The 23,266-nt window shown below is 44.2% G+C and overlaps 1 protein-coding gene across 2 annotated transcripts in view; it reads left to right on the plus strand.

Annotated features, from left to right (window-relative positions):
* Positions 1-22,051, plus strand: part of LOC101942744 (transmembrane protein 104-like) — a 102,816-nt gene extending 80,765 nt beyond the window's left edge. For both annotated transcript variants that reach the window (XM_065559940.1, XM_065559941.1), the window contains 2 exons: positions 19,767-20,354; positions 21,426-22,051. In XM_065559940.1, coding sequence (XP_065416012.1) covers positions 19,767-19,794 — 28 coding nt within the window. In that variant the 3' untranslated portion in view covers positions 19,795-20,354; positions 21,426-22,051. The remainder of the gene's footprint in view (positions 1-19,766; positions 20,355-21,425) is intronic.
* Positions 22,052-23,266: the final 1,215 nt, after the last annotated feature.

The raw sequence follows: 23,266 nt of genomic DNA on the forward strand, positions 1-23,266 counted from the left end.
CCCTGCACCTCCACACACCCCCAGCCCTCTGCCCTGACCTCAAGTCCCCCCAACACCGAGCCTTCTGCCCTGCACCTCCACATCCCCCCCCAGACTTACAGAGAGAGACCTTCTAAAAAATGTTAAGATGTATTACCGGCACGCGAAACCTTAAAGTGAATAAATGAAGACTCGGCACACCACTTCTGAAAGGATGCTGACCCCTGGACTAGAGGATCTGGTGGTCCCTTCTGGCCTTAAATTCTTTGAGTCCATGACTCTAAGCTATAGACTAGACTAGCCTTTGCATAGCCAAAAGTGATGATGGAGAAAGGCTATTATCTTTTTCTGAGTAAATAGGAAGTAATGTGGCTAGGGAGTGAGAGAGAAGCCAAGATCTGCCTCTTAGCCCAGGCATCCAACACTACCAGAAGGGCGTGTAAGTCAGAGCCTCAAAGGGGTTCCCACCTCCAAGATAAACATTGAGTGATTCTCCCCCAAGTATCTGGAACTGGAAGCATCCTTGTCCCTTTCCAACCTCTTCTGTTGCTGTGGAGTGGGGCTGAGAATGAATTTTAGGGGAAGGAACTGTAATACTTAAGTGTATGCAATGCCCTTCATCAAAGGATTGCAAACGACACTGCAAAGGTGGAGGGCCAGATTTGGGCAAGCTTTGCTTAAGTTGGTGAGTGTTCAGTCACAGGAGTAGTTCCATTGAGGCCTTGGACAAATCACTTCACCGCTCTGTGTCCCGTCTGCAAAGTGGGGAAGTCATTGGATTACTGATCACTGGTCCTCACTGGGAAAGCCCTGAGAGGAAGGCAAGCACTATTTCATAGATTGGGTATCTGAGGCACTTAGAGGTTGAAGTGACTTGCCCAATATCACCCAGTGAGTCAGTGTCAGAGCTAGGCAGGGCTGGTTCTAGGGATGGGTGGGCAGGAAGGTCTCCCAGGGTGCTTCAGTGCTGCTGCTGGGCTTTATTTTGGTTCCACTCTGACTTCCGCCCGCTCCACTGATTGGCCAGCCCTGTGGTTTTTATATTTTGTTGTCTGTTGGGGAATGTGTGCAAAAAGGTTTTCTGCTCTGGCAAGGGCTGCTTCTGGAGCTAGGAATTCAGCCCAGGAATCCTGACTTGCAGTCCCCTACTCTGTCCACTAAAAAACGGTCTCTCCAACCTCAGAGACAGGCATGTATTAGATCGGGGTCGGCAGCCTTTCAGAAGTGGTGTGCCGAGTCTTCATTTATTCACTCTAATTTAAGGTTTCGTGTGCCAGTAATACATTTTAACGTTTTTAGAAAGTCTCTTTCTATAAGTCTATAATATATAATTAAACTATCGTTGTATGTAAAGTAAATAAGGTTTTTAAAATGTTTAAGCTGCTTCATTTAAAATTAAATTAAAATGCAGAGCCCCCAAGACTGGTGGCCAGGACCCGGGCAGTGTGAGTGCCACTGTAAATCAGTTTGCGTGCCGCCTTTGGCATGTGTGCCATAGGTTGCCTACCCCTGTATTAGATCCAGCCTCAGATGTATTGTACAGGGCCTGATTCCCCACTCGCTTACTGCCTCTGTTTTATACGCGTGTGACTCTGTTGGTGTCAATGGCATAACTCCTGATTTACTCCAGTTTGAGAGGAGAATCAGGCCCATGATGTTTATCATTCAGCAACCACCTTCCTAGCAAAGCAGAATTAGATTGCTTTTTCTTATTTGTAGTTTAAAGTTAAAAGCCTTTTCTTTCCTACTTCTACGAGTCTCATTTCTTTGGATGACAGATGTGCTACAGTACATTAATCTAAGCTCCTGAACATTCACATTGCTCCTGGGAAGTTCAGCCTTCAAAACAGACCCCAAGTCAGTACCATCCATCACTAGAAGCACACAGCTTTGGAGGGCTGCTGGAACTTTGTTGCTGGATGTTCAAAATAAGCCCAATCTGTCGTATTGAGCTTGGAGCTTTTAAAAAAGCTATATCCTTAGCTGTGCCTGTGCTCAGTGCAGCTGGGGGGGGGAGGGGGGGAGGGAGGGGCGCAAAGATTGATCAGATGTCGTCTCAGCACTCTCGTCAGATACCAGGCGACAGTTTGGCCCCAGAGTAGGTCTGAGCTGCTTCAGGGCTGCTCTAAACTGCAACTGGAGCACAATGTTCTCTAGCCACATTTTCCCATTCCCCCAACATGAATCCTACAGTGTGTGTGTGGGAAGGATATAAAGTAAGGTTGTTGCATCATTTTTAGTACTTCAGTATCCACCAAAAGCAGTACCAATAAGCAGTACCAATATGTGCGCTACTAAGGGCTAATCTCGCAATGTGGGGCAGGAGAAATAGGACATGCAATCCTGCTCTTCGCTCTGCACTGCATTGACGTTTTACCCTAATGAATCTCTTTTCTTTCCATTCATGTGACGTCCCGTGTGCTATGGTGTGTCACATCAGACTACAAGGCAGTAGGATGTGGGGAGGGCAGATCTCACATAATGATTTCAGGTCAGATATATGAAACCCAGAGTCATCATACGTAGAATGAAATTGACAAGTGGAAATGGAAATGCTCTGTTTGTATCAAGGGCTTCTATACGACTACTAAATGCATGCTTTATTCTTTTGTCAGCTTGCATGTTCACATCAATCAGTTCATCTTGGAGTGTGATGTCTTGGCCCCTCTATCCTCTTCTGTAAGATATTGTTTACTTAAACTGTAGTTTACTCTCTGGTAACTCAGCAACAGACATAATGGGGGTATATAAAAACATATATTCCATCTTCAGAGAAATGCACAGGATTTAGTCCACAAATTCCCTTGATTCCTATATGAGTGAGGCAGGTACATCCAGTAACACCATTTGAAAACGTAGAGGATGGAGTACATGAGATAAAGAAAATGAAAATTATTGTCTATGGGAAAGAACCCTGGATGAGCTTATACCTTTAAAAATAATAAGCAACCAGGTAAGGAAGTTCTTCTTGAGAATTCAGGAACTGTAAATCTTGTAAAACTTGGCAGGAGCTGTAAATCTTGTAAAACTTGGAAGGAACTGTAAATCTTTGCTAATGTCAGCCTATGACTGAAACTGCGTTAGCTTGAAACCCTTACTTGTTTTGCCAAATAGGAGTTAGGAAAACATTTTTATCTCCCTTGGTCAATTATTCTCCCCATTGATAGTGAGACTGATCCAAAGCAGCATTACTGAGGCTTGGATATAGTGGTTGCAGCTACAGTGAACTGAGATCCCCAGGAGCAACTTTTCCAAGAAACAAAGACAGTTGATTCACTGTGTCAGCTGTCTTTATCATTACATTTAAAAATGGAACTTGTTTTTCACTCCAAATATATATCTGTATAACAGTGAGAGCTTAGAAAAGGGGCTGTTCTAAACACTTCATATGTCTCACTGGGATTTGAAATTCCATTGAATGAAAATATTAATATTTTCTTCAAAATCACGCAGGAAATATTTAACCCAATGTCTACAGGAGAAACTAGATCTTGTTTGTTTTAGCCCATTTGTACATTAGGGTTAGTCTAACAGTAGTAGTGCCCAGAGGGAAATTTACCATGGGAATACAACCTGATAACAATACCTAGAGAGATCGAGAGAGAGGTTGCGCTTTTAGTTAAGACAGTGGATTGGTATTTGGGAGACCTTAGTTCAATTCCTGAGTGGGGCACAGATATCCTGTGTGTGATCTTAAACACATGCTTAAGTTCCATTGAAGTAAAAGGTAAGCCTGCGCTTACGTGCTTTGCTGAATCACAGCCTTAATCTCTCTGTACCTCAGTTCCCCATCTGTAAAATGGGAATAATACTATTCCATTTCTCCCACCCTTTGTGTGCCCTTGTCTATTTACATTGTAAGCTCTTTAAGGCAGGAACTGTCTGTTACTCTTTGTTTGTACAGCACCTAGCACAATGGGGCCCCTATCTTGGCTGAGGCCTCCAGAAGCTACTGTAGTACAAATCAATTATAACAACTAAATTCTCTGGCTCTTCTGTATTTAAAATCTCTTCCAAAGCACTGCACTAATATTTGTCTGTCATTAAGTAGGGCCATGTAGAGAGAGAGAGAGAGAGACTGTGCCTAGGTATAGTAAAAGAATGAGCCTCAGTGATTTCTTTGGATTGAATCTAATAATATATTACAGATAGAAATGCTAGGAACAGCAGTGGAAAAAATAGGTTTAACAGTTAAAAAGCTTTCGAGCTTATAAAGAGAGCTTGTCTCTCTCACCAACAGAAGTTGGTGCAATGAAAGATATTACCTCACCAGCCTTGTCTTTCTAATATCCTGGGACCAACATGGCTACAACAACACTGCATAATTAAAAAGGATGTAATTTCTAAAATGACAGTACTGTGTAGTGTGAATTAGGTGAATAGGAGAACATTTATTAGTTGTAATACTGTTTTGAAAATAAAACAGAAGTGATGCTGATTAGTAAATGGAATTTCTTATTAATAATCAGAAAACATGATGTTATTTCTTCTTCCTGGACTAGTATCTGTTCAGTCTGCCCCAACAAATACACCATTTGCCTGAAGAAGAGAACTTTTCCAGACTATAAACAATGCTGTACAAATGGTAAACCTCTTTCCTTAAAGGAAATCAAATCTGACAGATTGATTTTGATTTGTTTCTAGCCCTACACACACTTGCTATGTGAAATTGCTGTGAACTGAAGATATGGGAGTGTTGAATTATTCATGGCATTCAAAGCGTCTGGTGATCCTTCTAGTTACCATCAGTTAGTGCACACCTGATCCATTAAATATTGGACATCTGTTTGGAGGAATTTAAATATATAGATATATGGTTTCCTTGCATTCTGTTTGCAATGGGGGAGCCTGCGTCAAAAGATATTTACTCCATTTGCTAACTGACAAAAATCTGCAAGTTCATGAGTAGGTTTGGAGGAAACAACTGAGTTTTTGCTTTGTGAATATTTGCATGTGAAAACTAACATCCTCCTAAGTTTCCAGAAACTGTTTTGCAGCCTTGTGCTATGGGTGGTATTTTTCCATCAAAGGTAGTTTTGCAAATTTAGCACAATTTGTGAATTTTCAGCACAGCAAAAGTTTCACTGTTTTGGTATTGAAAATAATGAATTCCTCGCTCCTCCCTCCCAAGAGGAATGGAAGTTTTCATTCTGCAAATACCGGCCATTCATTTCCCAGCCTACAAAAAAGCAAAAAATAAAATAAAATAAAAAATTAAAAATAAAAAGACAAACTGAGAACAAGCTTCCTTCTTTGGCAAGAATGTGATTCTTTGTTATGGCTGGTTTTGCTGGGGGTCTGAATTGGCAGAGGATCTGCTGTGTGTGGTGGGGGGGTCTCTTAAAGTGAAAATTAGTGATATGTTATTAAAGTGCCCCTCTGCTAACAGGGACTGATTTAAAAGGCTCAAAAACATACATGATTAAAATGATAATTCAAACCCTAACTAATAGCAATGTGATCTGCCAAAGGCTCCTGTATATAAAGGAAAAGAAAGGTCCATAATACTTGAGCTACAGATGCAAGATAACAACCCTTCTACCTCTGCAAGATACAGCACAATCCCCTTGTACCTAAGAGGTCTGTAGTTCGGGAGCCAGAAGCTCAGAATAAGGAAAAGCTAGTTACAGGCCATACGACTATATCTATAGTATTTGTAAGCTAACAGATGTGATATTTTCTCAGCTCCTGGAACAGTGGTGAGGTACTTTGATCTAAGCACAGCTCTTCTGTGAGTGAGCTGGGGAATAGTTCTAATGCAGGCATTCTTGAGCTCCATCCCTGGTATGGACTATCTGGTTCTTGCCTGGCTCCTCCCTACCTGTTTTCAGTTGCTTGACATCTCTGTGGCCACTACAGCAACTGCTTACATGGAAAGATAATATTTGGACAGTATTTATGCATTTTTATCGCCTTTCAATGTTCTTTAGCAGTTGGAAACCAGGAGGAAGAGTCAGGACCATGTGAACAGCCACTATGTTGGGGATCACCCACAAGTGCTTTCCAGACTGAGAGTGGTTCATGGACATCTGGTATGCAGCCTCTGTTCTAAGGGAAGCATGTGAGCCAGGCTGATGTTTCTCAGATGAGAATTCCCTGACATGACCTGCTGTTCACTGTGAATCCTGAAGTTCAAATGCAAACACCTCTTGTTGGCTAAGTTACTTTAAGATGACACCTGACATTAGAGTGGAATAACACTGAAAAAAGATCAAGCAATGAGTTTGCTTGTATGTTTTCAGATTCTGTACTTCTCTCTGGGTCCAGCCAGTCATACTGAAAATAGACTTTTTTATGGGGAGAATTTTTGAGCAGTGTGCATTAGTGTAAGACAGAGATTTTGAGCCAGCAGACCAAGGTCAGGTAGATTGCCATTGCTTGTTAATTAATCCTTATTCCCCAGTGCTATTTTCAGAGTTGTGCAGCTTTCCCCTTGGATTTACTGGGGCAAGTTTTCTATTATTCGTGAACTCATGATTTTTATCTATTTTTAGTATGAAAACATCATATTTTTTCATCTGGAGTGAAATCTCTGAACATCCATTATTCAGAAGAATCTTTGTCTTCAAATTATACAAGATCAAAAAAGAAAAGAAAAAGTGACTAGTCTGTCAGAAATGCAGTGCTAAAAGAAGCTGGAACAAACATGGCTTTTTGGGGCATAGATGTGGCGTCTAATTAGAAAAGCTCAGAGGAGTTAAGCTACATTTGGGAGACCTGTTGCTCCCTTTTGCAGAATAGGAGATTTGCAGAGTTTCTCCTAACAGGAATGGGGCCTGGGATTCAGAATTGCCTAAGATGCATTTGTTAAAATTTTATTTCCAAAACCCTAGCTCTGGTCTGTTGCTGTCAAATGGTTGAATTTCAGCAGAACTGGGAAATAGACAGGCAGGGCCATAAGTTCTTCTTTGTAGTAGAAAATGTGCAGAAAGACCTAATAGCTCCAGAAAGCAGCTACAACAATGAACTACGTACGTTATCATGCTGTCCAGTTCTGAGAAAGAAATGACACTCGTAACTGGCCTTAGGCATGGCTGAAAACACCCACTGAAAAGTGCCCAAGGCTATGGAGACCTTGATTTGGAAGATGCTGGCGACTGCTCTATTCATATATGGCAGCATTAGAAGTCCAATATGCCTATAATTAGGGGGCAAGCTTATTAAAGCCTCTTTCAGACTGAGACACCCCTCCCCCCGCCCCCCCCCCCCACTCAGCACCTAAACAGATGGTCTCAGTATGGTAAGAAATCCACTGATAATATGAACTGCAGATGTCTGCCAATCATAAATTAGTGCCATCTTAAGCAGCAATAGCCAATCACGCCTCTTCTGTAGTAAGTTATGTTTTTCCCTACCACATTATCAAATAGGGTTGTTTGTTTTCTGGTTCCTCACATTCTCCTAAGCCTCAATCCTGTCTGTGCTCTGAGAATCATCTGTATGAAACGATGCATATGTTGCAATTTCATGTGGCACTGTACAAGGTAGGACTTTTGGCTTGTGTTCCAGTTTTCATGGGAGTTTTTTTAATGTGTTGCTATGCTTTTTAGTATGCTAGTCAGGATCAGATGGCACATAATTTCCCAGAAAGCTCAAAAAATCCATTATTTGTCTCTACCCAAATTGTATTTTATTAATCTTTGTTTCAAAGTAAAATTATTGTCATCATTCTAGAATAGTAGGATAATGAGCCAATTTGTTTGGGAATTAATAAATTAATGTCAATTAGTGGCCATATGCTCGGTGTGGAGTCTTTGAGCTTGAAATCCTCTATGTATTGGGTACTACATTTAGTCTAGCGGAGAAAGGCATAACTAGAACCAATGTCTGGAAGTTAAAGCCAGACAAATTCAAATTAGAAATAAGGCACAATTTTAACAGGGCAGGTAATTAACAGTTGGAACAAACTACCAAGTAAAATAATGGATTCTCTTTCTCTTGAAGTCTTCCTAGTCTTTCTAAAGGGCATGCTTTGGTCAAATACCACAAGTGATTGGGTGCAGTACAGGAGTCACTGGATGACATTCTATGTATGTCCTGTGCTCTACAGGGAGTCAGTTTAGATAATATAATGGCACCTTCGGGCCTTAAAACCTATTTATCCATTTCCTAAGTACACAGGGGTGGCAGCAGTATAAGCTTCCCTGTATTATATCACCAACCTCAGGATTGCCTCAATCCTGTTTTCGAGAGGTTACTTCTAGGGATGAAAGGATAGTTTAGTTTCTCTGCCCCTTCAATCCTTGGATTCTCTATTGAGACTCCCAACAAGGGTCACAATTCTGATGTGGACACTGTGACACTAAGGAGACCTGTATTCGCACTCTACACGCTATTGTAATAATCTTTGTGCAAACTAGGCCTAATATGCCTATTAGTTTGAAAACTAATAACACACTGATCATTAATGTTCTTGCACAATGTGTGTACATGGTGGGTATTGAGAGTTATGGATATATGCTAGAATTATGACTGAAGTGTGTTTAAACCAGGCATGTCAGAGGGAGTTGGTAAATAGGTCTGCCTTAGACAAAGGAAAGTGTATTTGATTCTCTGACGATATTAAGGCAAAGACCATGAAGATTCATTTTTACACATTAGGTAAACAAAGCTGTTAAGCTAACAATTGTGTGAGGAGGGCAGCAGCATGGAGCATCCTTCACCACCAGACTCCTTGTCGCCTTCCTCACAGCTTGAGTAAACTTTACTTTGAGGGGTAACTCTCAGAAGAATCCATTTCAAAGGTTCACTCATCTATAAAGACAGGAGGGGTTGAACCTGAAGTAATAAGCAATTGAATCGACTGATTATATGCAATATTACATTTTTATAAGAGTGTACAGAATGAGGTCTTTCTGGAAGCTAACGAGACACCGGTGATTAATATCATTGTGAAATGTATTAACACTATCTGAAGAAATATGGATACTTAATGTATTAAGTTTTAAAGCCTGTGGCAAAATAAGGAGAAAGACATTCCCGCTCAGACAGTAGAGAAGCGATTAAGCAAGGTGTGACCATAACCAATGGAAGCCCCATTTAATAGAAATTACCAGGCATGGGAAACCCACTGGAAGGGAAGAACAGCATGAGGTCATCCTGGCTCTTGAAATAGAGTCATTGAACGTTGGAAGATATGAGTAAAGACAGAAGCCATTTTTGGCATCCATCACTAGACAGACACAAGGGAACAGAGCTCTTGCAAGCTGAGAAAGATAGGTCCTTCAACCAAGGGGGCAGGGAGGGTTTGAAGACTCTGGGAACTGAATATAGGCGAGAAAAGACATCTTGAACAAAGCCTGTATCTTGATAGATTAAAGTTTAGACTTTTACATGTGTGTTCACTTTTATTTGCTTGTAACTCTTTCTAACTTTATTCCTTTTGGTTGGTATCATTTAACCTATGTTCTATTGTTAATAAATTTGTTTTATTTTTATGATAAGCCAACTCAGTGCTGTGTTTAAATGGAAGGGTGTATTTACCCCAGTTACGTTAATAAGCTGTGATGTACTTTTATGTCTTTACGAGAGAAAATGAAGCTTATTGTTTCTTTGAACTGTCCATGAGAGGGCTGGACTTTACAGAGAACATGGTTTTGGGAAAACTCCGGGCTGGGAGTGTGTTGGGGTCAGCTTGCTGATTGTAAGGCTGGTGGAAGCCAGAGAGGGGTTGTAGGACTGTAAACCAGCTGCTGGGGTCAGAGCTGCTGAGCCAGGATTGTCTAGCACACAGACACTTCAGGGTGTGACCTATATGGTTGTCGGCTTGTTGTGAGTGTCCCAGGCTGGAAGCTACAACAGCAAAGCATTGTAAAACATTCAGGGTTTCAGGGCAAGTGGTGACACAACCCCTCACTGGTCTGAATTGCCCCCTGAAACCCATGATAGATGCCTGTTGGAACTGGAGTGACTGACACGTGCCAATGAACAAAAATAATAGCTTTCACTTACTACTGCCTTGAACTTGAGCTGATTGATCTAGAGGCAGAAGGCTTTTTATCCCATTATCAGCCCCCTCAGCCATTTAGTCCTGTCTCCTGGCAATAACTTTAAAATCGGCTTCATTCTAAATAATGCTCTCTCAAACTGACGGCCCATATTTACACTGGGGCCTAAAGCCAAAGCTGTGATTTCAGAGCTTCAGCTAGTGAGTGTTTGTCCTATGTAGTAGGTGCTGACTGTCTCTGAAAGGGGTTTACTGTGCATAATTTTGGTAATAAGGTTCTAGGAAGGCACTTTATGAGTCATGTACAAATTAACCACATGCTGATGTCCATCTGCAACTGGGCATGCTTGCCAGGTTTGCTAAGTCAATACTAGTAATGAGCATGCATGTCCCCTAGCACTACTCTGGTAGTGTCATGGTCTTCACAACACTTCTCTGGTCCTGTGTGCACATCCCTTTGAAAATGTTGTTCTGCAGCAGTTTGGAATGTTAGTGTTGCTGTAGTTCTCTCATCAATCTTTACTGGTGCCTTTTCGCTGTTTAGCAAACTGAGGTCCTTTTTATATCTGATGGTACCTTTTGCTCAAAATTTGAATATGGATAGCGAGCTGAGGTCATAAGCTTCCTGGAGTGAATCAAAGACAGTTCTCCCCACATCACCTAAGGCCTGAGTCTAATTTCAAATAGGAGGTGCCTATATCAATCCGCTCTCTGTGGGGTAGCTGATTTTCTGTGATACGGTAGCTGATGATGAATGCCGTTTGGCTAAGAGTAGAAGCACTTCATAAATCATTAGTAAGTAAAGAGGTATACTTTATATTCACGTGATAGAGCTCTTGCAGCATTTAAACAGCTCATAGTTAACTCTATATAGTTCAGGGTCTTTTGCTCTTTACAAACCTAGAAACAGCCCGTGTTAATTCCTATCTTTTTATTAGTTGCAATTATCCTAGGTATATGTCCTCCTTGATTACAGATTTCCCAGATTCACATGGACTTCACAACACTTGCCCCCACTTCTCCCCCAAGCACTGCAAATAATAAAAAAGTCATGTTGCAGGGTTTGGTGTTTTTTTAAATCCCTACCATCAATCTAGCTATTCCTTTGAGAGCTACAGGAAAAGCTTATTGCAGGGAAACGCCATGAATATTTGATTGGTTATTCAAGACTCATGGTACTGCAGTGGAGATTCATGTTCCCTAAGCCGACTTTGACTCCCAAATAGCCTGCCATGTGGTTCTGCCCCATAATGTTGCTGCTGGCATTAAGTTATGCAGTTAATCTACCTTGAAAAATTGCTTCTCCTTATCCAGAGACCTGATGACTTTGTTAGATTGGCAGGGACTCAAACAGAGTGAGATAAGAGACAACCACAAAGTTCAATACGCAAAGGACTAAGGACACTTTTTAGTGTTAGAGCATAGGAATTAAAATATATTGACCCGTCTATCAATGGTAACACCTCTCTGGTTAACTCTTTTTATTGCATTTTTCTCTATCAAGTGGCCAATTACGAAGAACATATTTTTCCTTCTAACAATAAAGGAAATGTTTGAGGTAGAAGCTGAAGGGGTGCACAGCTGGTTTGCTCACCATTTAAGTGTGCAATGCAGACATGTAGCACAGTAATTCCACAGTAAAGGAAGGAAGCTATAACTAGTTGGCATAAGAAGGGTAATAGAAGTCTGTTTTTTATGCATGAGATTACTTACATTCATAATTTCCATCAGTTAATGGGGAATTAAGCATGTAAATCCTTAATGCACCAAGAAGACAATAGGCTCCTACAGTGTCAGTTATGCCAGACTGCTGTTTGTTGACAAATTAACTTAATTTCTGAGGTGCACATGCTGAAACGAATACATTTCCTCATCTCCCCGTCCCCATTATGACACTGATCCAAACCCTATTGAAGTCTTTCCATTGATTTTCAATGGGCTTCGGATCAGGCTTTAAGAAATAAAGTGAAGAATATTTCATACATTGTGTTATTTCTACTGAAATTAACCAGTGAGTTTACAGGACTCTCTGCAATCAGTGGCTGGTAAATTACACAGTTTCAAGTCTCACTGGCTTGAATTTGATTTTTTTCACTGCCTCCTTACTTACCTCTGCAGGTTTGTTTTCTTTAAAATGAAAACAAAGAGTTCCAGCAGGCAGAATGCATCAGAGGACATACTGACAATGGGCATTCTCCGTCTATAAAAATAAGTAAATAACTGTTTTCAAAGAGCCCTTTGGTAGATGGGAAGTGGATTTGACCAGCTGGTTCATATATAAGGGGCCAGATTCTGATCTTAATTATGTTGGCATAAATTTGTAATAATCCTGATGTCAATGAAGTTACTCTGGAGCTTTGAGGGCATAAATGAGATGGGAATCTAGTCCACTAGGTGGAAAACTCAGTCCACAAACCAGCTTCCTACATTTGGATTGTCTGAAGTTACATTGTGCCTTGCAATGTGCAGACTAAAAATGTAAGAAATAATCAGGTATTTCCAACAGACGGTGCAGTTGTGTGGAGCAATAATTCTTGCAGGCATGGTAATAAGCAGGCAGTACTATTTTCTGTTTGTGTGGCATCTGAGAAAGTATAATGAGATGTGGAAATGGAAATTACACAGACTATCACTGAGCCAAATACCATAGCTGAATTTAAAAAGGGCTGGAAAATGTTATGACCTATTAAATTATGCTGATCTAGTGGCCACAGACCCAGAGCACAGAGGGTATGCAGGAGTTCTTGTCCCTATTTTTGTTAAAGTCGAAGGGTTGGAATTTTTAATTGCTGGGAATGTGGGATTCAGCTGCTCCAACTCCTATATAGTCACTCTCACAAAACCCTTTACTCTGGCTTTAGACAAGGGGTTAGGGTAGACTTCACCTTTGGTGCAGGAGGAACTTGAGCCATATGGACAGACTCCCATTGACACCAGGCCTAAAGTGAATCAGTGCACATGAAAAACAGTGTTTTGTATGTTCAGATGCATATTTTGCTTGAGCAACTTAGATTTTGGTGCATGAAAATATTGGCACAAAGGTTAATGACCACTGAGTGGAATAAAAGGCTGTAGGCCATACATGAGCTAAGATATTATAAATGAGTGATGTAGGGGGAAAAATATCTAGCAATAGTTTCAGTGGATGGTTTTTGTAGACGCCTCACAGTTTAGGTGAGAACTTTGTTGACTTGAAATTGGCTAATAAAACCATTGTTCACCAAATGTCAGATTAGACTGATGTAAGCAGTAGGGCAATCATAAAAGATTTTTTTAAAAATGAAGTCACCAACTTGGGCATCAAAAAAGCACTTTAGAGTTTGCTTAGTGATATAACCCATCTAATTCAAGGCAAGCAAGGGTTACATCTTTTTAATTTGTCATAATGTCTGAGCACAAAGGGGTTGCAAAGGGGCTGCAGAAAGTATCTAACACTTAATCAATCAAAATGCAGGTAATAAATTAATGTCTTAAGGCAGTGATGAGCTGCCAAAATCTTAACAACCGGTTCCCTATAAAAAGTTCTGATTTAAGGGATGTGCCACAGTATGTATTTTTTGTACCAATAGGGTTACCATACGTCTGTATTTTCCCGGGAGGAATTTTTAAAATTTAAATTTTAAAAAATTTTTTAAAAATTCCTCCTGGACGGTGATTTAAGAACCAAAAAGCCTGACATGGCCGGGAAAATACAGATGTACCCTACCTTAAGTTCTTTTTTAAAAAGCTGGGCCTGAACTAGAAATGAGCTCTGTTTCACATGTGTGGGTCCCCACCACTCCCTGGGGGTGTGCTAGGGTGACCAGATGTCCCGATTTTATAGGGACAGATCTGATTTTTGGATCTTTTTCTTATATAGGCTCCTATTACCCCCACCCCCTGTTCCGATTTTTCACACTTGCTGTCTGGTCACCCTAGGATGTGCACATGTGTGGGTCCCAGCTGCTCCCTGCCCCCCTCATTGAAGCAGGTGTGCAGGGTTACTGCCCTGGGAACTGCAGGGCACCAGTGGATGTGGGGCTGGATGCAGACAGGGGGTGCAGGATGTGGGGCAGGGCTAGCTGGAGGCAGGGGGTGCAGGGCTGGCTGTGGACAGGGTGGGGGGGTGCAGAGCTGGCTGGAGACAGGAGGGTGCGGGGTTGGCTGGAGGCAAGGGGGTGCGGGGTTGGCTGGAGACAGGGGGTGTGGGGCTGGCTGGAGGCAGGGCAGGGGCTGACTGGAAGTAGGGGCTGGCTGCAGGCAGGGCAGGGGTGTGTGGGGCTGGCTAGAGACAGTGGTGTGTGGGGCTGGCTGGCTTCGGGCAGGGCCACAGGAGGGTGCGGCAGGGGTTGGCAGGGCTGGAGACAGAGGAGTGCAGGGCTGGCTGGCTTCGGGCAGGGGGGTGCAGCAGGGGTTGGCTGGAGATAGGGCAGGGGGTGTGGGGCTGGCTGCAGGCAGGGCAGGGGGTGCGGCAGGGGCTGGCTGCGGGCAAGGGGTGTGGGGTTGGCTGGAGGCAAGGGGGTGTGGGGCTGGCTGGCTTCGGGCAGGGGGGTGCGGCAGGGGTTGGCTGGAGACAGGGCAGGGTGGCGGGTACTCATGGGGATAGCGTCTCGGAGCAGCCTGAGCAGCAGGACGCAGCCCGGGCCCAGCAGAACAGCTGGGGACCCACCAGACAGCAGCGGGAGCCCCAAGGCCAGGGGTCGCGGGAGCAGCAGCAGCAACAGGCCCAGGGCCAGGGGGCAGAACCACATGGCTCCCGCAGTGCAGCGCCCCCGGTGGCCGGAGGAGGAATTACACACTTCCCAGCCCACAGTGCCCCCTCGCAGGGAAGTGGGTTAACAAGTGGTTCTAAAACCGCTTCAAAATTTCGCGTGAACCGGTGTGAACCAGCTCCAGCTCACCCCTGTATTAAGGGAGACTCTTTGGGGTCATGGGTCATGGAATAAGTAAAATATTGACAGCCTGAACTGCTAAAGAACAGGAAACAAAGGACAGCCTTAAATCCCTTTAAAGGTGGATAGGAGTTAGTTGAGGTACTGCAAGGATCTGTAAGGGGACACCAGCTTTCTCTTAATGTACTTATATAAATTACTGTAAGATGTACAAAAACAGCAGATGCTGCTCTAGGAGGAATGCCAGTACCTGGAATAAGGAGGTCTCAAACACAATAGGATAGATCATTTTGCGGATTGGTTGTCAAGTACATCTCAGTGCAGATAAGGATGGAAGTAGTAGCCTGGGAGACAAAAGCCTTAGTATAAATATTTGCTGGGAGTAAACCTGTCACATATAAACCCAGAGACATTTGAAATACTTTTGGAAAAAGACTGATGCAACCAGCTGCAGGAGGGAGACAAACGAGATGTGCTAGAACAATGGTTCTCAACCGGGGGTCCGGTGGCCTTGGGGGGGCCGTGGGCAGTTTTCAGGGGGGCTGCCAAGCAGGGCCAGCATTAGACTCGCTGGGGCTCAGGGTAGAAAGTTGAAGCTTCACCGCATGGGGCTGAAGCCCAGGGCCCTGAGCCTCGTCACCCGTGGCTGAAGCCTGAGCAATGTAACTTTGTGGGGTCTCCTGTGGTGTGGGGCCTCAGGCAATTGCCCTGCTTGCTACTGCCTAACACCGGCTTTTATTATAATAATAATAATAAAAAAAAACAGTTACTGTGGCACAGGTGGGCCGTGGAGTTTTTATAGCATGTTGGGGGGGCTCAGAAAGAAAAAGGTTGAGAACTCTTGGGCTAGAATATTAGCCCCGTGTTATAAACATAAATCAACAGGTGATATTACTTGCTATTGCTGTCATTATTATAGTACATTATTATCCAAAAATCTTGTTTGAGATCTATTGCCAGGACTGTTACCATACAAGACACGTTAAAAAGGTGTAGTTGCTTTTAAGAAAGCCTACTTTAGACTGAGCAAGCTGGTTCAGTAAGGAGCAGGAAGGCACCGATAGCCGTGGGTAACTAAGCGCTGGAAAAGTTGCTGATGCTTTTGAAATTGTGAACGAGACTGACACATTTCAAATGAGCTTTCCAAACCCACCAGGAAAACCTTTACAATTGGGAGCCACTGTTAGCTGCTTGTGAGCATGAAGTGGCTAGAATACTAACATTAAGGCTGAGAATTTTTGTTAAGGAATCTGCACACCCGTTTCCCGTTCATTTACATAGGAATTGGGCATCCAAAACCCTAATCAGCCTTGAAAATCGCAGCCTAGAGGCCTGACTTAAATGAGAGAATCCATGAAATTTAAGGCTCAAGCCTTTACATGCCCAGTGGTGCTGTACTGCCAATTGCAATGCTGCATCTGTGGGGCCTGATCCTGTGAGTGCTCAATATGTGGGACTGCCATGCATTTCAATGGGAATGTTCTATGTGGAGTGTTTACGGAATTGGGCCCCGTGGTTTGTATGCTCCCTCACACTTCAGAGTACTGTGACATCCAGGCGCAATGAAACTATTTAAGAATGAATTTTTAGCTTGGGAGTCTTGGTTAACAGAGTCTGGAAGGCAAGAAGTTTAGTTTCTCAGACAACTGATTGGTGCAACAAAGACACAGAGAAACATGGGTAGAACAATTGCTATTGTTTGCTACAGCTGGTTAAACATTTTCCATCACAGTGGGGTTTCTTTTTTTTTTTTTTTTTGACAGAATTTTTTTTTAGGTAACCAAAATGTTTGCACAAGAAAATGGTTTTTCCTCAAACATTTGTTTTTTCTTCAAATGCTGAACGTTCTTCATTGTTTGGCAAATGAAAATAGATTTTTTTTTGTTTCTGAACTGAACATTTTGATGAAAACTGAACATTTTCTTTTACTGAAAACTGACTCTTTTTAGCTTTTTGACAATCCCCCCAAATTTCAAAGTTTTAAATTTTGACAAAAACCAGGACAAAAATAACTTCTATCAAATTTTCACAGAAAAAGAAAATCCTAATGAGCTCTACTGCTTTTATATGTAAGTATAAATCACCAAGGCTTCATTTGAGCCAGTTCCTAGTTATTCTTTTCCATGAGGCATCCGCCTACCCAGAAGAAAAGTCTGGTCCAAGTAGCTAGAAGGTCCTTTTCGTTTATCAGCCTTCCATCTCTACTTCCATCTATCCCTCACTATCTATAATTACTCTACTTCCGTTCTGGGCCTGAATGGATCGGGAAAGATAAAAAAGAAAGTTTGAGGTTCTCAGTTAAAAACTCCCCAAACATGGCTACAAATGGAGGGATAGCTCAGTGGTTTGAGCATTGGCCTGCTAAACCCAGAGTTGTGAGTTCAATCCTTGAGGGGGCCCTTTAGGGATCTGGGACAAAAATCTGTCTGGGGATTGGTCCTGCTTTGAGTAGGGGGTTGGACTAGATGATGTCCTGAGGTCCTGTCCAACCCTGATATTCTAAGTGAAGATCCTGATTTTTTTTTTTTAAAACATGTCAGTACCCACAAGATATTTTGCTATTTCCCAAAGTGTTTCAGTGGATTTACCAGAGCAAATAGACTATGGTGAGTGCTGTGGTGGATTGCATTAGATTATATGGTAGTACCTAATTTAGGGTTTAACTATGGAGTTACCACAAACCCTGAGTAAGGGACAGCACGGAGCTGTGCTGTCCCTGGGGATTGAATTGTGACTGAGCCTGGTTCCTCCCCCTTGCTCTAGGGAAGAAATACTCTGTGCCAGCACTTTAATGTATGCAGACTACTTTCCTCCTCTGTGCTGGTTCAGCTGCATTGGCTGGTGCATTGTGGGAAGTGTGGAGTCAAGGTTCTGCCCACCAGTTTGGAATTAGGGGTAGCATCTCCAGGGAAGCTGCAGCCCATGCAGGGGAGCAAGGGTTCTTATACACCCTTAGTGCCGGCGTGAGCACAGATGGTGTCTTTACTCCCGAGGTTTTCATGTCAGTTCAGATAAACGTATCTCATGCATTAACTCAGACAGACACATGTCTAGAGGTGGGCATGAAACAAGGCCTCAGAACCGCCCCTTTGCACTGCTTCTCCAGCTCCCCCCCAAAACAGCCCCAGGCAAAGTTCAGGTGCAGATCAGAACTTCTTGGCCCACCATTGCTAGCATCACTGGAAAGAAGAGAGTTGGAAGCTGAGTTCACAGTGTGTGATATTGAGGCTAGGAGGTTGAGAGAGATGCTGAAAGAACCCCGTGCTGTGCATAGAGTTTGGGACCTTATGTTGGCAGCTGAAATCTGTAGATATTTTCAACTAGGAATGTTTTCTATTGTGTCACCTGGCAAAAATTAGTTCAGTGTGACCTGGCACCGTACACGTGTAGTGTGTTTGCCAGGTGGCCCATTAATCATACATGGCTGAAAGCAAGGACTCAACCACTGACATTATGTCAATGCCAAGGAGTTACATCAGGCGGCAGTAACGCATACAGTATAACAGTATTTGTGTGATAGCACAGCATTCTTTGCAACAAGCAAAAAATCCACCTTCATATTTTGGGTTAATGCTGTTTGGAGAAAAGGGAGTTTCTTAACAACCTATCTGGCACATTTATATTGTACCTTGGGAGGCAGCCCTTCTTTATTTTGTTACAAACTTGCTTCTTTATGAATCATTCTCCAGAAAAGCAATTGGCTGAGATTTTCAAAGCAGTACAGAGAGTTCAGTCATCCATCTTCCACTTAGATTAATAGCAGAGTCTGGCTAAATCCTCTGCACTGCTTGTTCTTTCACTTGTGAGCTCTTTGGGATAGGTGCTGTCTCTTAGTAGGTGTTTGTATGGTGCCAAACACAATGGGACCCCAATTCTGGTTGGAGTTTTTGGGCATTGATACATTACAAATAATCATGTTTTTTTTCAACACTAGTTACTGTGTTCCATTCAGCTGAGATATGCCAGCCCCTGTCTGTATGTTCCAAGACCTCAGGCCTTCTGTGGGACAGAGCTATTCTGGAGGGAACATTGAGTAGTGCACGGAAACTGGAAACCACAGCCCTGTACTTGAAGGGAGCATGGAGCCAGCCAATGCAGCCCAGACTGTGGGCTAGGCTGACTCGGGAGAGTATGTGTGGCCAGAATACTCAACAAGGCCAGCACCTCTCCTGGTCAGCCTCTGCCAGTGGGAGAGCTCAAGACATACATTAATGCCGCCCATGCAGCAGAACCCCTGTAGGAAAATGGTAGTGCAAGGGTGTGTGTGAGAATCTGCCCTGTTCATTTAATAGGTTCTGGCAAGGTCTTTATTAATTGCTGAGAATGGACACTGGGAGTGGAGAACTGGGAAATATTTCCATTATTTTTTATAAATATCATCTGCCTTCACTGTATCTGTGTGATAATACCCTGCCTGAGTGCACAGAGTTAGCTCGAAAGGGGTTGTTAAAGAAACCAGGCAGGAAAAAAACAACAAGGAGTCTGGTGGCACCTTAAAGACTAACAGATTTATTTGGGCATAAGCTTTTGTGGGTAAAAACCTCACTTCTTCGGATGCACAGAGTGAAAGTTACAGATGCAGGCATTATATACTGACACATGGAGAGCAGGGAGTTACTTCGCAAGTGGAGAACCAGGCCTGGTCTACACTACGACTTTAATTCGGATTTATCAGCTTTAATTCGAATTTACCCTGCAACCGTCCACACAACGACGCTATTTATTTCGATATAAAGGGCCCTTTAAATCGATTTCTGTACTCCACCCCGACGAGCGGAGTAGCGCCAAAATCGATTTTAACATTTCGAATTAGGGATAGTGTGGCCGCAATTCGATGGTATTGGCCTCCGGGAGCTATCCCACAGTGCACCATTGTGACCGCTCTGGACAGCAATCTAAACTCGGATGCACTGGCCAGGTAGACAGGAAAAGCCCCGCGAACATTTGAATTTCATTTCCTGTTTGCCCAGCGTGGAGAGCACAGGTGACCACAGATAGCTCATCAGCACAGGTAACCATGCAGGCCGATAATCGAAAAAGAGCACCAGCATGGACCGTACGGGAGGTACTGGATCTGATCGCTATATGGGGAGAGGATTCAGTGCTTGCAGAACTTCGTTCTAAAAGACGAAATGCCAAAACTTTTGAAAAAATCTCCAAGGGCATGATGGAGAGAGGCCACAATAGGGACTCAGATCAGTGCCGCGTGAAAGTCAAGGAGCTCAGACAAGCCTATCAAAAAACAAAGGAGGCAAACGGTCGCTCTGGGTCAGAGCTGCGGACATGCCGCTTCTACGCCGAACTGCATGCAATTCTAGGGGGGGCCGCCACGACTACCCCACCTGTGATCGTGGATTCCGGGTCGGGGATAGTCTCATCAGCTACACCTGAGGATTCTGCCGATGGGGGAGAGGAGGAGGAGGAGGATGAGCTTGCAGAGAGCACACAGCAGTCCGTTCTCCCCAACAGCCAGGATCTTTTTCTCACCCTGACTGAAGTACCCTTCCAACCCTCCCAAGCCAGTATCCAAGACCCTGACCCCATGGAAGGGACCTCAGGTGAGTTTACCTTTTAAAATATAAAACTTGTTTTAAAAGCAAACGGTTTTTAATGATTACTTTGCCCTGAGGACTTGGGATGCATTCGTGGTCAGTTCAGCTACTGGAAAAGTCTGTTAACGTGTCTGGGGATGGAGCGGAAATCCTCCAGGGACATCTCCATGAAGCTCTCCTGGAGGTACTCCAAAAGCCTTGCCACAAGGTTTCTGGGCAGTGCATCCTTATTCCGTCCTCCATGGTAGGACACTTGACCACGCCATGCTTGCAGCAAGTAATCTGGTATCATTGCCTGACAAAGCCTGGCAGCGTATGGTCCCGGTGTTTGCTGGCATTCAAGCAACATCCGTTCTTTATCTTGTTGTGTAATCCTCAGGAGAGTGATATCACTCATGGTAACCTGGTTGAAATACGGGAACTTAATTAAGGGGACAGAGGTGGACGTTCCTACTGGGCTGTTTGCCTGTTGCGGAAAATAAATCCTTCCCTGCAGTTAGCCAAGCGCAGATGGGAAATTGGCCCTGAGCTTTTCGCGTTTGGCTAGCAGGGATCTTCCCTGTTACCAGCCACGCGGTGGGGGGAGGGGTACCGTGATCATCCCAGAGAATTTATGGCGGGAGGGGGGCGGCGGCGGGGGGGGTGGTTAGTTTGGTTCCTGCAGGGATCTTCCCTGATACCAGCCACGCGGTGGGGGGAGGGGTACAGCGATCATCCCAGAGAATTCATGGCGGGAGGGGGGGATGGGGTGGTTAGTTTGTTTTCTGCTGCTGCTGAATGTTAACAGAAAAACCGCAGCACTCTACAGGCTATGCTTGGTATGTGGGAAAGGAGGGCGCAGAAGCTGTAAGACAATGGCTTACCATGGCCGCATGCAAGCCGAATTCTGTTGCCCGGACCTGTGATCTCTAGCAGCAAAGCCACAGGCACTCAGCATTAAGAGGCAAAATGCGACCTTGCACAGAAATCACATGTGCTATGTAATGTGAATAGTGTTGGTCACCGTGAAAGAGTATAAGCATTGTTCTGCAAAATGTATCTTTTTAAACAATTCTCTCTTCTTTCCCCTCCCTACAGCAGCTGCAAATTCCTCAAGCCTCCCTCCTCCATCCCGAAGGCTATCACAGATCAGGCGTCGTAAAAAGAAGACGTGAGACGAGATGTTTTCAGAAATTATGGAATCCAGCCGCAGTGACAGAGCTCATCTGAATGAGTGGAAGGAAACGGTTGCAAAGTATAGGAAAGAAGCCAGTGAACGTGAGGACAGGAGGGACCAACGTGAGGACATGAGGGACCAACGTGAGGAGAGGAGAGACGCTCGAGATGAGAGGTGGCGGCAGGAAGATCAGAGGAGGCAGGATGCAACGCTGGGGCTGCTGCGTGAGCAAACAGACATGCTTTGGCGTCTGGTGGAGCTTCAGGAACGGCTGCAGGAAAACAGACTGCCGCTACAGCCCCTGTACCCCCCTCCCCCCTCCCCATGTTCCGTATCCTCCTCACCCAGACGTGTAAGAACGCGGGGGAGGGGGGAGGCTCCGTACACCTTCCCATTCCACCCCAGTAGACAGCCCAAGCAAAAGGCTGTCATTTTTTTAACCTTTTTTTAGTGGCCTTTTCCTTCCCACCAATCCTCCTCCCAAATCCCATCCGGGTTCCCTCCCTCTTTTTCTAATCTATTAATAAAGAATAAATGATTTTTAAATGATAGTGACTTTATTTGGTTTGAAAGAAAGCTGGGGGAAGGGGCAGAGTGGGTTTCTTACAGAAAATCAGTCAATAAAGGGGGCGGGTTTTCATGAAGGAGAAACAAACAGATATTTCACACTGTAGCCTGGCCAGTCATGAAACTGGTTTTCAAAGCTTCTCTGATGCACAGCTCTTCCTGGTGTGCTCTTCTAATCGCCCTGGTGTCTGGCTGCGCGAAATCAGCAGCCAGGCGCTTTGCCTCAGCCTCCCACCCCGCCATAAAGGTCTCCCCCTTACTTTCACAGAGATTGTGGAGCACGCAGCAAGCAGAAATAACAATGGGGAGATTTCTTTGGCTGAGGTCAGAGTGAGTCAATAATGATCACCAGCGACCTTTTAAACGGCCAAATGCACATTCTACCACCATTCTGCACTTGCTTAGCCTGTAGTTAAACAGCTCCTGACTCCTGTCCAGGCTGCCTGTGTATGGCTTCATGAGCCATGGCATTAAGGGGTAGGCTGGGTCCCCAAGAATAACTATTGGCATTTCAACATCCCCAACGGTTATTTTCTGGTCCGGAAAGTAAGTCCCTTGCTGCAGCCCTTTAAACAGAGTAGTGTTCCTGAAGACGCGAGCGTCATGAACCCTTCCTGCCCAGCCCGCGTTGATGTTGGTGAAACGTCCCTTGTGATCCACAAGTGCTTGCAGCACCATTGAAAAGTACCCCTTGCGGTTTATGTACTCGGTGGCTTGGTGCTCCGGTGCCAAGATAGGGATATGGGTTCCATCTATCGCCCCACCACAGTTAGGGAATCCCATTGCAGCAAAGCCATCCACTATGACCTGCACATTTCCCAGAGTCACTAACTTTCGTAGCAGCACCTGAGTGATTGCTTTGGCTACTTGCATCACAGCAGCCCCCACAGTAGATTTGCCCACTCCAAATTGATTCCCGACTGACCGGTAGCTGTCTGGCGTTGCAAGCTTCCACAGGGCTATCGCCACGCGCTTCTCAACTGTGAGGGCTGCTCTCATCTTGGTATTCTGGCGTTTCAGGGCAGGGGACAGCAAGTCACAAAGTGCCCTTACGCATGCGAAAGTTCCACAGCCACTGGGAATCATCCCACACCTGCAACACTATGCGGTCCCACCAGTCTGTGCTTGTTTCCCTTGCCCAGAATCGGCGTTCCATGGATAGAATCTGCTCCATTAACAACATGATCTCCAAAGC

Source organism: Chrysemys picta, chromosome 10, assembly GCF_011386835.1.
Source record: "Chrysemys picta bellii isolate R12L10 chromosome 10, ASM1138683v2, whole genome shotgun sequence".
In the NCBI taxonomy this organism is placed as follows: Eukaryota; Metazoa; Chordata; order Testudines; family Emydidae; genus Chrysemys; species Chrysemys picta.